Source organism: Cetorhinus maximus, chromosome 6 (genome assembly GCF_964194155.1).
Source record: "Cetorhinus maximus chromosome 6, sCetMax3.hap1.1, whole genome shotgun sequence".
Lineage (NCBI taxonomy): Eukaryota > Metazoa > Chordata > Chondrichthyes > Lamniformes > Cetorhinidae > Cetorhinus > Cetorhinus maximus.
Genome location: NC_135884.1, coordinates 55,265,362 through 55,282,730, shown reverse-complemented (window position 1 = coordinate 55,282,730; position 17,369 = coordinate 55,265,362). Strand labels below are relative to the sequence as shown.

The window sequence follows — 17,369 nt, the reverse complement described above, 5'->3', positions numbered from 1 at the left end:
CAAAATAGATTTTAAATTTAAATAAGCACTCCAGCAAGATTACCACAGCACCCACTTGACAATGGAATTCCAAAGGCTTTCAACACAACTCTAGTTACTGGACACAGCAGACTTCTGCATAAGTGGCTAGAGGCTTTTCCCCAAGGCTGCTTTACACAGTGTACATTTCAAGATGTTACACAACCACCCCCACAAGGCCTTTAATCCTTCTTTATATATGTTTCTCTCTCTTTAATGTGTAAAATCCCATTGTTCCTCATGCTTTTGGAAATTTACTTCTCCCATAATATAAAAATCTTTCATGTTGTCAATATGGCCTCTTTCCTTTTGGGAAAAGTAAACATAATAACCTTGCCCTATTTATCTTGTTAGTTGTAAACATCCTACCATCCCTTTGAAAATCAAACAACCCCTTCACTTATCTAAAAATGCAAATTTCATTTATGCCTTATCTGTGGAAACCTCATCCTCGCTCATCCATCTGCATTTCAAAAGCCTGCTTTACACCTAACTCTTTTGATAATTTCAACCTTGCAGTCTATCTGACTCTAATTCAATTAATTCAGTCACACAGACAAACCTGTCCACGCTTGGCCCCATAAGCCTACAATAATATTATGAAAAATATTATAGTTTTGTGACAAGCATAGACTTGCACTTGAGATGACCAGGGATTGAATGTTCAATAAAAAAAAAAACTTTTTTTTTGGTAGTCTGATTTTTCTTGCTATTTGTCTACATGTAAAATAAAAACAAGCACTTAGGTCAACCAGAGCATTAACTTTCAAATTTAAGGTTATCACTGTGATTTCCAAAGTTGTCTGTCACTCACCTTTGGTTGGTTCAGTTAAATTGGGTTAGCTAGTGACTAGTGCTACCCAATGGCATTTGCTAATTATACAATCCTCCTTTTTAAGAAAATTCAGCAGGAAAATTGACAGAAATGTGTTTGGTTTTGAGACACCTCTTACAGTCGATCATGAAGTAGCAATGACCATCTCAGAGATACCATCCTTCAGAATTGACACAAAATCAATGCCCTTTCTGCCTTTTTCACTAGTTCAGGTAGAGATTCAAGATCTCAATATTCTATTCAAGGAAGAGTAAAGAGTTCTCTTGACATCCTGGCCAACATTGCTTGCTCAGCCAAAACTACCAAAACAGATCAGCTTGTCATTTATCTCTTTGTTGTTTGTGGAATGTTGCAGCGTGCACAATTAATTCCTGATATGTGAATCGCTTTGAGACCTCTGTGAGAGCCTTGATCCGAAATTGCATATATCTAAGTCTTTTGAAACAGAAGTTCTGCCTGCTTTACATTTAGACAACACACATATTACATTGAAGGAAGAAAACTAAGGTCTAGAAAATTACACATAAATTTCCTACTTATGAAATTCATATTGTGCTTGCAGTGTATTTATCAGATAAATATGTTTGGCAACAGTGAACTCTATTCTATAGCAAGTAATTCCTATAACAGTAGCAAATGGAAGGGAAATGTTCCCCTTGTTGCTGCAATAAGTAACAAGGAAAATATCAAAAATAATTGCACGAAGATAAATTAAGATATTATACAACTGTTGGATTTTTTTCACAATAATTTAGTTGATGGAGTAGGTCATAAACCAGTGAACTATTTTCCTTGCACAGCAAAGAGTTTTATCTTAATGCATTATGTGCTTTGATTTTATTCTAACTGCAACGGACACAGATCTTTGGAAAGGTAAGACAATAATGGTGTTTATGTCCTGTGATATATTTTTTCACACTTTTATTGGCGATTTTATTTTTTCCCTCATACATCAAATTTCCATGCTGTCAATGAGTCCTTGAAGCAATTGCCATATTTTCCTCTGTATAATGCCTCCATTTTTTATGTCAAATTTCAATTTAATTCACTATCTGAATGCTAAGTTCAAACATGATGCAGCATGTTTTCATACCACACCTTGATTGTGTTTAAAATCCATTTTGAATTTTCAAATATTTGGCAGGTGATCAATAATCAAAGGGCTGCACTTGCTGGTGCTACAACTGCAGACATTGCAGTACTCACATATGCAGTGTCAGGGCTTGTGAGGTCACTAGCAGTGACATCCCAGGCAGCTGTCTGCAGTAAAGGTGATGAAGATTATATAAAGATAGAAAAGAACACACAACAGAGACCTGGCTCCTTTCCACTTCTCCTGCCTGTCACCGCCCCCCTGCCCCCACTCCCCAGAATTGGGGTATCTAGTCAGATACAAGGCCCATGTGATTAATTTTGTCTTAAGAGAGAGGGGAAGGGTCTATGATATCACTGAAAACACAGAGACAAGGTTTATCTACCAGGACATGAGAGAGGGAGAGCAGCTATAGGCAGCAGGACGCTAAGGTTCACCACACAGGAATACGTGTGGAGGCTCGCACTCAGATTGAAAAGATGAAATTCATGAGGGGTTAAAACAAGGCTGGAAGATTCACCTAGCTTGCATTAGAGGAAGAATTTCTGTGGAAAAATACCACACTGTGAAAGACAGTTGTGAGTTAAAAGCTCCTAGGCTGAAAAAGGAAAAGAACCCTTGGGAGCTAAGAATCACCTTGGACTGGTTCTGTGAGAATTGAATGTCTAATTAAAGAGCAATATAAATTATAACTGCAAAGTGTTTTTGGGCTATGTTAAAAGAAAAAGGGAAATGTTCTGTTTTGTGGTTTAAAGTATAAGTTGCTGACAGAGATAGTGTTTAATCAAAAGCGTTTTTAGTCATTTGTTACAGTAAAAGCCTTAAAATGTAAAATAATGTCATGACATCCTTTCAGCAATTAATTGGAAGTTTGAATTTCTTTTTGAAAGTTATCGTAACACAATTCTTTTAAGATCTAGGAAGAAGACCATCAAGTCCAGGGGTCTTGTCATTCTTTAGTCCCAGTAGTTTTCCTAGTACTCTTTTTCTAGTGATAGTTATTGTTTTAAGTTCTTCCCTCCCTTTCCCCCCCTTGATTTTCTAATATCCTTGGTATACCTTTTGTGTCTTCTACTATGAAGTCACATACAAAATATTTGTCCCAAGTCTCTGCCATTTCCTTGTTTTACATTATTAATTTCCCAATTTCACCCTAAGAGACCAATGTTTATTCTTTTTAGATACTTGTAGAAGCTCTTACCATCTGTTTTTAGATTACTTGCTGGTGTACTCTTATATTCTAATTTCTCCCTCTTTTTTTAGTCATCCTTTACCGGTGTTACTGACCCATGAGAGGGAGAATGGTGAAAGGGGACATGGAAGTATAAACTCCACTCAAATCGCTTCCATTTCTCACCCATTGCCTCGCCTCCCTCAGTCAGTGCCCAAGATGCTCCCCATCTCATGAAGGTCATGAGTCTGCCCTTGCACAGGTGCAGGCTGTGCAGTCCTTGGCAGGGCCCTCACAGTCTCCAAAACTTAGAGGTCACCAACCCAGAGCATCACTGCAATCAGAACAGAGACCTGAGCAGCCTCTCTCTACCTCTGCCAAAACCACAGGGGTTGCACCATATTAGAGAGGTAGGAAAAGGAATAGGAAAATGTTGTAGCTGTACAAGGGTATACATAGGTGATTGAGAAACTATTCTGTTGTCACAAGCTATTTTTAGTAGAGTCAGTTTTATTATTTTGCCCCACTTTCACCATCTTACCCATTCCTGGTTGTATGTCACCTTTTAAGGTGTCACCTTTTAGGGTATGTCACCTTTTAACTTACTATTGAATGCAAAGACATGAATTAATGGGTCCCATTAGAGGATATGTGCAAGGAGTGATGGGTTATGGGCATAACTGCTTTGTGTCAGTCAAGTGTGAGAGAAGAGGTAGCAGGAAGAGCAGCATGTGGTTCTAAAATGGCTCCACTGATGTAACTTATGCTGCATGTTGATTGATGTCACGGTCCGCTTACTTCTGCTTACTTCTTGTTCTAGAACTAGAGGTCACTTTAAAAATAAGGGGTCACCCATTTAAAACAGAGGTGAGGCAGAATTTTTTTCTCTCAGAGGGTCGTGAGTCTTTGGAAGTCTCTTCCTGAAAAGACGGCAGAGTCTTTGAATATTTTTAAGGCTGAGGTGGATAGATTCTTGGTAAGCAAAGGGGTGATAGGTTATCGGGGGTAGGCAGGATACAGATTTGATGTTACTATAAGATCAGCCACGATCTTATTAAATAGCAGAGCAGACTCTTGGTGCTGAATGGCCTACTATTGCTCCTTGTTCCTGTGTTCGTATGTATGTACTTCCTGTGAATGCCCCCTTTGCACTCTAACACCTTCATCAATATGGCATCCAGCTGAGCATACACAAAATATGTGTGCAAGCACCTACTGACCCCATTTTAGATTCAAAATTGCACTGTTGTGCTGAGAAATTGGCTGCTAATAAGCCAGATTTTGCAGCCAAAATCCTTGATTTTTCAAGGGTAATTAAGCAAAACTCCAAAAGTTGGGATGTGAATTTACTAAGTGACTTACTATGTTTCACATGATTTCCATCTCTGCTGACAGCACAGGAACCAACCAGTTCCCAACCAGATCTAATGCAGCTTCTGGAATTACTCGCCCATCCTCACTCATTGGTTCTTGCTTAGGTCTGTTTCCTATATTCACTCCTCTATCCTTACAGCATTTCATATTGTTTGAAATGGGAAAGAATTAGACAAACTGAACGAACATACTAAGAAGTGGCAAGTAGATTTTGATGCAGGTAAATATTAGGCAACATACATTGGATTGGAAAACATGAAGCGTTAACATTAGCCCATGAACGAAGGTGCATTAAGGAAATTGAACATGACTTCTAATCACTCACTGAAGGTTTCTAGAAACCCTGAAGTTTTAACCAACTAACTTAATCAAATAAATACTATGTCAATATTGACTGTATGTGTTATAAGAAGTTATTCTTACATTGCATCAGTCATTTTTATCACAAATGAGCAGCGTTTTGAATATTGTGTGCACATGTAGGGACCCAGTCTCCAAAAAGAGGTGGCTGAACTGAAATGCTCGAAGAAGAACACCAAGAAATCTGTGAGATCTATGGTTTATGAGGTGACATTTACAGAGCCTAACTTGTTTTAATTGGGGAAAAGAGGATGGAAGAGGTTAATTCTAACCCTTCTGGTGTTATTGCCGGGAATGCTGGTAACACAAAGAACTAATGGTTGACCGTGCAACTCAGGCAGTTGATATTTTACTCCCCATCCCATGTGTTTTTTTAAACTGACCAACCAATATAGCTGCTAGGCATTTAGTAAGCCTTAACATCTCGAATAATTATATGAGCAAATGTGCCACTGCAACAATTGTGAAAAATAGAAGAACAAGCATGAGCATAGTAGCTATTACATACCGCAGACTGCACTGGACTTCTCCCTTAAGTATAAACTTGGTAAAGAAAGGAACACTTTACAAAATCCTATTCCTGGAGTATCCTCATTTGCCTGGTGTATATGTTAAAAATTAGGCACCATTTCCCATGAGGTTCCATCTATTATAATTATTAGCTGCCTTTCTGTCATTGTTACGCCAGGAACTGTGAGGATATGCTGTCATCTATGTTGTCTTTTAGTTAGTCCTCTATTTTCCGTGCTTATGCACTAAATATAGATACTTAGAATGCTGCTTGGAATGTAAACTCTGCTGTGCTTACTACACGCTCATTTGGCTACAGTTAGGGATAAGCAATGTCAGGAGTATTCAAGTAGAAATCAGTAGTGTAAGTAGAAACAGTAATGCTACAAATGGGCTTCAATTGGTCTTCTAAGATTTTAGCAAGGGTCTGGAGCCAATGAAAGCATCTGAGGCAGCAATTGATGGTCCAATTGCTAGGTGTTTTCCACTAGGTTTAGCAACTAGGTCAACAATCCAACAGGAAGCTAGGCTTAAGGGGAATATGATTCAAGTCTTTAAAATGCTGAGAGGCAAAGATGCTGTAGATATGAATAATAATTTAACTTGGATTTTGGCACAGAGTTAAAAGGCACATTTGGTCATGGAGTTACAGTATTAACTGCCAGCAAAAACTGTTGACACTGCCAAATAGCTTCTCAAAAAAAAACTTGATAATTATCTGGCTAGGAATGATGCTAAAGGTCATTGGGCTAAGTGGAGAATAAGATTTTTTATTTTTGCTTTTTACCTTATGAAGATTATTTATACACAACTTTGATACAGGAAGTTAAATTGTCAGTGAGAATTTTTTTCACAATCTTGATGTCCTACATGATCTAGTGCTCATGCTTTGTCAGGCTAGTTTGGTAACCTCCAATTGTCCGCCTCTTCTCACACTTCATGTCCTTGCTTCTAGAAAGCCCTCACCTCCGACTGCTGCTCCAGGAGATTAATTATCAATGCAAGCTGTGTATGGGAATTCTTGATCTGAAGAAATTTCTTGGGCACAGTGTGCAGTGGAGTTAACCCCTTTGAGCGAATACAGGAAGTAGAAGTGAGAAGCTTTGCTGATTATTGGCAGATGAGCAGCTTCTGTCCCAAAAACGCTGACTATGTGGAATGCAGACAGTGGCATGTATGCCTTGTGCTATTTTCCATACTGTGCTATTTATTATATCTACAAAGCTAATGGGGGGCACAAATGCTCATTAGGAGAGGTGATTTATTGTAGCATGTGATTTGATATTACTCATCTGGAAAGAAACAGCATTCTTATTCTTTCACAGGATGTGTGCATGGCTGGCTAGGCCAGCAATTGTTGCCCATCCCTAATTGCCCTTTAGAAGGTGGTGGTGAGTGGCCACCTTGAACCGCTGCAAGCCATGTGATGTAGATACACCCACAGTGCTGTTAGGAAGGGAGTTCTAGGATTTTGATCCAGCAACAGTGAAGGAATGGTGATATAGTTCTGAGCCAGGATGGTGTGTGACTTGCAGGGTAACTTGCACCTGTTGCCCTTGTCCTTGTAGGTAGTAGTGGTTGATGATTTGGAAGTTGCTGTTGAAAGCCTTGATGAGTTGTTGCACTGCACCTTCTATATGGTACCTGCTGCTGCCACTGTGTGTTGGTGGTGTAGGGAGTTAATGATTAAGCTGGTGGATGGGGTATCAATCAAGCGGGCTGCTTTGTTCTGATGGTGTTGAGCTCCTTGAGTGTTGTTGGAGCTGCACTCACTCAGGCATTTGAAGAGTATTCCATCACACTCCTGACTTGTGCCTTGTAGATGGTGGACAGGTTTGGGGAGCTAGGAGGTGAGCTACTGTCTTCAGAGTTCCCAGCCTCTGACCTGCTCTTGTAGCCACAGTATTTATATGGCTAGTCCAGTTCAGTTTCTGGTCAATGGTATCCCCCAGAATGTTGATAGTGGGGCATTCAGTGATGGTAATGAATGTCAAGAGGAAATGGTGAGATTCTCCCTTGTTGAAATGGGCATTGCCTGCACTTGTGTGTCGCGAATGTTCCTTGCCACTTATCAGTCCATGCCTGAATATGTTGTCCAGGTCCTGCAGCATATGGACACCAACTGCTTCAGTATTTTCAATGCCTACAAGATTGTTTGTGCAAGATTATGGGACTTTGAGCAAATTGTACAAAACACAGTAAGCATAGAAATTTGTGGGATGTTTTAATACACTATATTGCTTGGCCAGGTGATTAACCTGAAATCCACCTATAAATGATAAGTAGATAAGAAATTAATTGAACAACTCTTATTAAAAAAATCAAAATTATCACAGCTTTTGTCAACAATGATGGAACATAAAAACATGAACCTAGAAAACAAATGGAAAGGACAAGAAGAAAAAGTCAGACAATGACAATGTTGTCGGAACAAAGACATTTCCTGATTTTACATGAGACAAAGCTTTTCACTCCATCCATAAAATAAATGGAGGCCATCCGGCCATTCATTCGGTGCCAACATTGATTCATATATTAGGAAATAACGGAAAATACAAATGGGATATGGGACTACAGGCAATCAGATATAGAAATAAGCTTATCCAGCTGCCAAAATCTATCTCTGTGAGTTAGCGTCAAAATCTGCTCAATAATGGGGAAAGGATGTAAAGGGAGAAATATGTAAACATTATATGAAATGAGAAAAATAGACAAAATCATAATCATGCACAATTTCAATCACTGCACCTCTGGCAGAGAGAGGGAGTGAAAAGGGGAAGCAGTGTATACACGACTCCTTTCTGATCCAATATGTAAGAAATCCAGTGAAGACAGAAGCACTGACAAATCTAATAATGGTAAATTAACTGGAGCAGCAAAGAAAAGTAATTGTGGAAGAGTGATAATAATATTTAAGGTAATGATTGAGAAAGATATGCATAGCATAAAAATCAAAGGAATAGATTGGGGAAAAAGTCAACTATGAAGAAGTGAAGATGGGGTTTGGGGAGAAAAATATTGATGACAAACAAATCAAAATCAGTTAAGGAGACTTCAGTAGAGTTTACAAAAACATATTCCACTAAAAATAAAAACAAAGGAGACCATAAAGAAGTGTGAATCAAAATGAGTCTAAGGGAAAAGGCTGATACAAAGTATATAAACAATGAAGGTTAGGATGGAAAAAGACAATGAGTGATTTTAGGGAATAAGTTAAACAGATAATTAAGAAAGTGAAGAGGATACATGAAAATAAAATGAAAAGGAATGATGAAGTGTTCTATAGGTGCAGAAGTAATAAAAGAGAATTAAGTTTGGGATACAGTGGCTCAGGAATGAGCAAATTAAAATTTGAGGGGATGATCCTAAAATGACAGAGATATTGAATAGATACTTAGCCCCAGATGTAACTGAAGAAAAAATATCAACAGTAGAACAAGTCATGTCAGATATTACAACAGCTAAGATAAAACGAAAGGCATTACTACTAGCCAAAAATAGCAGAGGTATTAATCTCTATAAAACTCAATAAGAAAAGGAATAGTGCCAGAAGACTACTGGACAGCAAATTTAATTCCCATCTTTAAACAGGGTGTCAAAACTAGCCCAGGAAACTGTAGACCAGTTAGATAAATGTCAGGAGCAAGAGAATTATTAGATTGTGCAAGATAACAAAATATCTTGAGACAGAGGGGGCTAAATCTGATAGCAGCTGAAAACAGGTGCAGGGATTGTGACGCACAATTAACCTATATCTGTTCAATGTGATGCAACCAGCACATGAACTTGGTGCTGTCTGTTGATTAACATAATTGTAATGTGCAGCCACTGCTACCTGTTTATTTAAAGGGGAATGTGCTTGCATTGGAGGCAGTTCAGAGGTTTCTAAAAGGAAGATGACATTTAACCACTTTGAAAAAGTAACAGAAAGAGTAGACGAGGACAGTGCAATGGACGTGGTCTATATGCACTTTCAGAAAGTCTTTGATAATGTGCCACATCAGAAGGTCAGTGCATGTGAAGTCAGGGGCCAGGTAGCAGAATGAATGGAATAACGGGGGCAAAACAGGAAAAAAAAGTTTGGAGTTAAGGAGAATTTCTCAGACTGGCAGAGAGTGAAAATTCATGCTGCGACTCGTTGTTATTTGCCAGATACATAATGGACACAGGGACAAGAAGCATAGCTTCAAAATTTTCCAAAGATACCAAATTGGGGAGTACAGCAATTAATAAGCAAGATTGAACCAAAATACAGGAAAATATAAAGAGGTTTTCAGATGAGTGAATAAATAGCAAATTAAATTCACTATGAAGTGTGAGGCAGTTCATTTTTGGAGGAGCAACATGGACGCTTCCTCTTCCTTGGAAGGTATTGAGCTTGTGGAGTTGAGGAGCATTCCCATAAGATCAATTCTTAAAAGTAACAACCCATGTTGTTAAGGAAATTAAGAGCACTGCAGTTCATTTCTCATGGGATAAATACAAAGGCAGGAAGGTAATATTAAATGTATATAGAGCCTTAAATTTGATCACATTTGGGATACTCTGCAAAGTTACATAAGAGATAGGAGCAGGAGTAGGCCATTCAGCTCTATGAGTCAGCTTCATCATTCAACAAGATAATGGCTGATCTAACTCAGCTCCATCTTCCCATACTGTCCCCATATCCCTTATTCCCTTAGGGTCCAAAAAAATCTACCAATCTCCGCCTTGAATTATACTAAACAACTGAACCTCCACAGCCCTCTGGCATACAGAATTCCAAAGATTCACAAGCCTTTGAGTGGTCAAATTTCTCCTTATCTCAGACTCCTTATTCTGAGACTGTGACCCCCTAGTTTGAGACTCTCCGGCCAGGGAAAGCATCCCCTCTCAAGGACTTTAAGAATTTTATATGTTTTAATGAGATCACCCTTCAATCTTCCAAATTCTAAGGAATATAGGCATAGTCTACTCAAATCTCTTCTTGGATAATTCCCTCATCCTAGAAATCAGTGAACCTTCATGGCACTCACTCCAAGGCAAATATATCCTTTCTTAGGTAAGGAGATCAAAACCATACAGTACTCCAGGCGTGGTTCCACCAAGGCCCTATATAATTGTTCTTCACTCTTATACTCCAATCCCTTTGCAATAAAGGCCGACATACCATTTGCTTTCCTAATTGCTTGCTGTATCTGCATGTTAACATTCAGGTTCCTCTCAATACTAACACTTGCCAATCTCTCACCATTTAAAAAAAATATTTTGCTTTTCTATTTTCCCCTCTCAAAGTGGATAGCTTCACATTTCCCCATATTCCATCTACCATGTTCTTGCGCACTCATCTAACCTGTCCATATTCTTTTTGTACCTTATTTTTGTCCTCCTCAAACTAACCTTCCCACCCAACTATGTATCATCAGCAAACTTGGAGACTTTACACTTGGTCCCCTCATCCAAGACATAAATATAGATTACAAAGAGCTGAGGCCCAAGTGCTGATCCCTGCTGCATTCCACTAGTTGCAGTGTGCCAACCTGAAAAGGGCCCATTTATTTCTAAATTCTGTTTTTGCCCACCAACCAATTCTCAATCCATCCTTATATATCACCCCCAATTCTATTAACCCTGGTTTCCATGCTACATAAATAACATTGTAGCAGTGAAGGGAGGACAGAAAAGGTTTACAAGCTAGATCTCTTCTTCGAAAAAGGGGAGACCTGATGGAGGTCTTCAGAATTATGAAGGCGCTCAATAGGGTGACAGTGGCGAAACTGTTTCCATTTGTGAATGAATCAAAGTCAAGCAAGTATAAATATATGATGGCCACTGATATATCAAACAAAGGATTTTTGAGGGATTTCTTTACGCAGAGTGGTGAGAAGGTGGAACTTGTTGCCTCATGAAGTGATTGAAGGAGATGGCATTGATGAATTTAAGGGGAGGTTTGATGGCTATGTGAATGAAAAGAGGATAGAGAGGGTAGGGAGACAGGATGGGTAGAGGTGATTAGAATGTGAGGAGGATTGTGTGGAGTATAAACACCAGCATAGACCAGTTGGAACTGAAGACGTATTTCTGTGCTGTAGATCCTATTTACTTGCATGGAAGTATCTTCCATGCTCTTATAGAACTCTCTGCAGCGAGGAGCAACATATTATCAATAGGAGCCAAATCTTGCACAGGGACTGAAAATATCCAAAGATTTGTTTATTATTTCATGGGATGTGGGCATTAGCATTTGTTGCCCACCCCCGATTGCCCATGAACTGAGGGTAGTTAAAAATCAACCACATTGCTGTGGGTCTGGAGTCACATGTAGGCCAGACCAGGTAAGGATGGCAGATTTCCTTCCCAAAAGGGCATTAGTGAACCAGGCAGGTTTTTAACAACGATTGATGATAGTTGTCATGGTTACCATTACTGAGACTAGCTTTATATTCCAGATTTATTAATTGAATTTAAGTTCCATCAGCTGCCATGGTGGGATTTGAACTCTGGTTCCCAGAACTTTAGGCTTGATCACTAGCCCAGTGATATTACCACTATGCAACCATCTCCCCACCCACTATGATATAATTAATACTGACAGTGGCATTGTTTTCTATAACTGATTCTATTTATTTGGTCAAATAAACAATAATGAACATGATAAAATGTTGGAGGAGTTGTTGGTTACAGTAAGTCCTCACTTAGCGTCTCACTAAATGTTGTTTCACTTTAATGTTGTTAATAAAGCAATGTCGATATATCCATTTAATGTTGTTAGTTTCACCTTAACATGTTTTTTCTGAGACCTGCCTGCTCAGAAAATCAGAAAACCTGTCCCCCATCACTTCTATACCCCTCCCCTCTGCTGCTACTCTTGCTTCTGGACCTCGCCTCCCACTTCCCCACCCACCCCTGGTCTCTCCTCCTACGCCCCCCACCCCTCCCTCGGCCTCTCCTCACACTTACCCCAGGTCTCTCCTTACCCCAGGTCTCTACTCCCAGCCCCCACTAGTCTCTCCTGTCACCCCTGGCCTCTCCTCACCCACCCCCCCCCCCCCCCACCCAACCCCCCAGCCTATCCTCCTTCCTCCCCCCACCTCCAACCACCCACCCCCCAACAAAGGCCTCTCCTCACCCCCATCCCTGGCCTCTCCTCCCACCACCACCCCCCTCCAGCCTCTTCTCACACTCGACACCAACCCCCCCCCCCCCCCCACCTCCCCCACTTGACCTCGCCTCGCTACCCTGCCACCCTGGCCTTGACACCTACCCCCACCAACCTCGCCTTCCACCGTACCGCCACACCTCAGCCTCTCTTCCAGCCTCCCCAGTCTTTCCTCCCACCCTTGCTCTCGGACGTTGCCTCCCGCCCTCTGTTCTTGCTTTAGGCCCCGGGGTTTGTTCGTCTTCTCCTGGCTGCTCATGGCGCTGCTGCCTCAGCTCTTGACTTCACTGGTGCTGAACTCCCACTGAATTCCTTGGCTTCATCTAGTGGCTGAAGTTGGCCAGTACAACTAGTTCTGAACATTAATAGGAACAGGAGTGGACCACATGACCCATTGAGCCTCCTCCGACATTCAATATGATCACAGCTGACCTTGGGCTTCAGTTCCATTTTTCCACATGCTCTTCACATCCCTTAATTCCCTGAGAGACTAAAAATCTGTCTTTACTAGCCTTAAGTGTATTCAACAATAAAGCATCCACAACCCTCTGGGGCAGAGAATTTCAAAGATTCACAACCCTTTAAGTGAAGTAATTTCTCCGAGTCTCAGTCCTAAATTAATGCTAACATGAAGCCTGGGACTTCACCTGATAACTGCACCGACCAATTTCTGCGGTCAATCTAAGAGTACTGTATAGGTACCTGTATGGTTAGTGTAATTTGTTATTGGACACTATTGTATTTTTTTATATTTAGTGATGTATTTTATTTTGCAAGTTATTTCAGCTAGGAATGCACAGTACTGCATATGTACGGTACAGTATTTCAACTTGTACATTGTTTTTTTCTGGGTGAGGAATGTCTGAAGGAACCTAACTCTGGTTTTAACATTGATTCCTATGGGAAATTGTGATTCACTTAAAGTTGTGATTTTCAGGAATGCAGCTACAACTTTAAGTGAGGATTCCTTGTACTTCAATTTACCTGTTAATATAAAAGTACATGGTTACTACTCATTCAACCTTTGAAAAAGATACTGTAATCATAGATTTGAAATGCATTAGGTAGAGAGGATAAAGCAATTGCCAAGAATGTCAGATGATCAGCAATTGAGTTACTGAATATATACATATATATATTATGGTTGCTTATATAAAACTATTAATACTTGACAAAATTATGACATTCCTTTAATAAAAAAATCAAGGATGACAAGATTATTAAGGAATTCATTTCAAAGGAGCAATGCAGCTCAGGAGATTTTCCAGGTCTCCATCACCATTGTGCCAAGAACTAGATTTCTGACAGCAGGGTTTTTTTTCAGTGATAATGAAGACAAACCTTTGAAAGAAAGCCAGCAGTCACTGAATGAGGCAATGAAGCCAACAGGAAGTGATGACAGTTTGGCAGAATATGAAGAAGGTGGATCGGAAGGACAGTTTAATGAAGATGGGTCATTCATTGGACAGTACAGTGGCAATAAAGAGAAAGATGCAGCAGATGAAAATGGAAGTTCAATAGCCACCTCTCCGATGAAAGCATGAGTTACATGTTCATAAACTTCACTTACTTCCTTAATAAATTTGTGATACAACTGAACATTTGTTATGTTTGAATTAGTTCAGATTGCCAGCAGGCTTCAAAAAGAAAATGTAATGGACCTTAAGGAATGCTTATCTAATGTACAATATTTGATCAAGATTAAGATGCATGGGACATTTTGTTGCAGTCCACCTTTCATTCTAAGGGATATGTTGAGCAAAATCCATGTTAATTACAGGTGTCTGCCAGTTCATAATAGAAATGGCTTCAAGTTGCTGTCACGGTAATAACTTATAATCATTTAAATCCTTGCTGCTGTTAGCAGATTTGAGTCCCTATAGTTACAGTTTGTTTAAGTGGCTTGTGACCCTACATGTTTAGAAGTTAAGAACTTCCAGGATTGCGATTGATATCATATGTGAACTTAAGGAGACCAACACCTGGTGCACTGATGCCTCTTAATACAATGAGTAAGGCAGCTGAAGGGACCAAGAATTTTATTCATGTTTTTTAACCAATAGAAGATCTCACAGAATACTATAATCACATCTTGCAAGTTAAGATTTGTAGTCACAGGAGGAAAGTGATAAATTAGATATTTACATACAGAGCTCTGTCCAGCAAACAGGTTCATAATGCTCCTTTCAGTTTAAAGTGATAACTTCCAGTGGGAATCTGATTTGGAAATGAATATTATTAACGAATGCCATGCAGAGGATGAAGAAATGTATGTTTAAAATGGACACATACTTGTTCAGCTGGCAGCTATGGAATGGTTGAGTTGTCGGAACTATAAATCATTGTATAAAAGGTACCATCATTAGGCATGCATAAAACTGTACAATCCCCATGTCTTATTTTTCTTCAAATATGCTCTTTACCCAAAGTCCTGCTTTAAAAAATGTATTCAGTCATTTTATTTAGTTATTTTCAAGGCAAAACAGTAGTGTACATTTTTGTAATTAGGAATACTTTTAGAATTTGGGTAAGAACTGCCGAAAAGTAATTTTCAGCAAATCAACAATGTTTTTAAAACAATATTCCTGCTATAAGTTCTGGATAAGCACCTTGAAGCATTACTTTTGTTGATTCACAGCCTAAGTGTCATTAAGAAGTAACTAAGTGTGTGATTTATATTGTGAATAAAATATGTAAAACATAGCTCCATGATATTGAACTAAATAAACTACATGTCTCCACCTCAGAAAATTCATATACTTCGAAGAATTGGAGGTTCAGTTTTTTATTAGTGAACAATTGTGAAGTTATCGTACTTGTGTTAAAGTTTTTATTACTCTAGTTCCAATAAGTCTTATTTTTGTTTCTTGCCTAATAGTGCATGGTAAAGTTTTATTTTAAAAGGATTTCAAATTGCAACATTTTTGTAAAAAGGACAAATAATATTTATATTAACAAATTGAAGAGTATTTGCCAACATCTGCAACTGTTGCAGAAAACTTTACAGTACTTACAATGGCAAAAAGCTGACCATCTTAATACAAATACATCAAATGTTTGAAATTCATTTTTTGCAGTAGTCTGGTTTGTAAGGAAAGAAATGGAATTAGATCTTTTGGTTGGTAAAAATCTAAAGGAATTGTATTTTTTTGTTAGCCTTATTAAATGTGCAAGTCATGCAGAGTGCACATTTACAATTTTTTTAAGTGTGGCAACATTTTTAAGCTTTGGTTCATACTTGGCTGTGCATCATTCTCTTAGCTTCTTTTATCAGGATGAATTGTATTCTTAGAACTGTTCTTTTATTTGTGTAGCTAACAAATTTACTGCAAATGAATCATTTAGTATTTGTAAATGACAGACCTTAATCATGCCAAGATTTGTAGGAAACCATATTCTAATAATGATCAGATTCAATAAAATTACTCCCAATGCAAAGCTGTTTCTGTATTTTCTGTAGTAAGGAAGTAGGTTTGTAGTTTGGCATGCTTTTAAAAAAAATTTTTATGAACCAAAGTATAATTTCTGATATGTAGCCTTATGTTTGTACGGTATATTTCATTTTATTACACCTTTGGACTGAAATGCTGCACAATTGGCAGAATGGCCATCACCCACAAAAAAAGTAATTCTATTGCCAGCTCACAATGAAGCACAAAATATGAGAACATGTATTTGCTTTTAAAATAAACTTGATCCCAAGGGTATAATAAACCAAATACTGACTGCAGTTTTCAAGATATTTGTGAACTATTGCTCCTCAAGTTGCAGAGGTTATGTTCAGTATGCATGATATTATTAGCTCCTGGCCCTTTTTGACAGGCTTGATCACTCTGTAGCTATTGGCTCAATATTTTACCAATATAGCCTTCAATCCGCAATCAGTAACTGTGTATCATTTTATGTCTTCTCAAAAGAAAATTCAAAAACTTGTATCAAGTTTAACAGAACAATTTTCATAATTTGTTATGCTTTCACAGATATTGTAAAATCCCCCAAGAATAACTGTTAACTTATTTACCTTGTAGTGGTGTGATGTTATTAAAAAATCTGTATGAATATATAGTACTTGCAGTCACTGTATTAGTTAGAAAGCTTAAATCATACCATTTGATAATGAATGTACTCTATAGTATATGACATTTAAAAAAATAATCAGATACCCCTTCAGGTGATACAATGATGTGTTTTCACTTTTAAAAAAAAGTCATGTCTGGTTTGCAAATTCATGTTTTCTACCTGTGTATCATTCTTGTATTATATGAGATCATCATGGAATGTTTCAACTACTAATATGTGTTGTGTAAATGATCTTGTGATCTTTCAGAACATGGATGCTTGTCTTATTAAACACAGAGTAACAATGTTTTATGTGTCTCTTGGTTTTTACTCAAGCCAAACTGTACTCTAGAGCTGTATCATTTAAACCTTTCTGTGTGGGTGTTCTCGTGAAAGTATTGGCACATTCCAAAGTGCTTTCTAGAAACATTAAAATTCTTCTGGAATCCTTGTTAGAATGTCTGAAAAACAGTATCAGCTAGCCAAAAGAAAACAAGGCCATGTTTCACACTTCTTTTAAAGAAAAATTAGCATATAGCAAAAAAGAGAGGACTTGCTCATAAGTCACAAATACAGAAAAATACTTGTTTCTGATTGTCACCCAGCAACGCAGGCAATATAATCCAAAAACATACAGTCAGTCCACATGTACCAGTACCCAACTCTACCTCTCCACTATCTTTGTGTGTTATTCTGACATACAATCCTGGATTAGCTGTAATTTCCTCCAGTTATGCATTGGGAAGAGTGAAGTCATTGGGGATGAAATTCACCTCTGTCCCGCCCGTTTATTTGTGCAATACGAGGTCTC

At 38.5% G+C, this 17,369-nt stretch overlaps 1 protein-coding gene across 9 annotated transcripts in view; it reads left to right on the top strand.

Moving 5' to 3' along the window:
• The window catches only part of chl1b (cell adhesion molecule L1-like b), a 954,137-nt gene extending 937,272 nt beyond the window's left edge, over positions 1-16,865 (top strand). For all 9 annotated transcript variants that reach the window (XM_078543741.1, XM_078543742.1, XM_078543744.1 and 6 more), the window contains one exon: positions 13,824-16,865. In XM_078543741.1, coding sequence (XP_078399867.1) covers positions 13,824-14,043 — 220 coding nt within the window. In that variant the 3' untranslated portion in view covers positions 14,044-16,865. The remainder of the gene's footprint in view (positions 1-13,823) is intronic.
• The last annotated feature ends 504 nt before the right edge of the window (positions 16,866-17,369 follow it).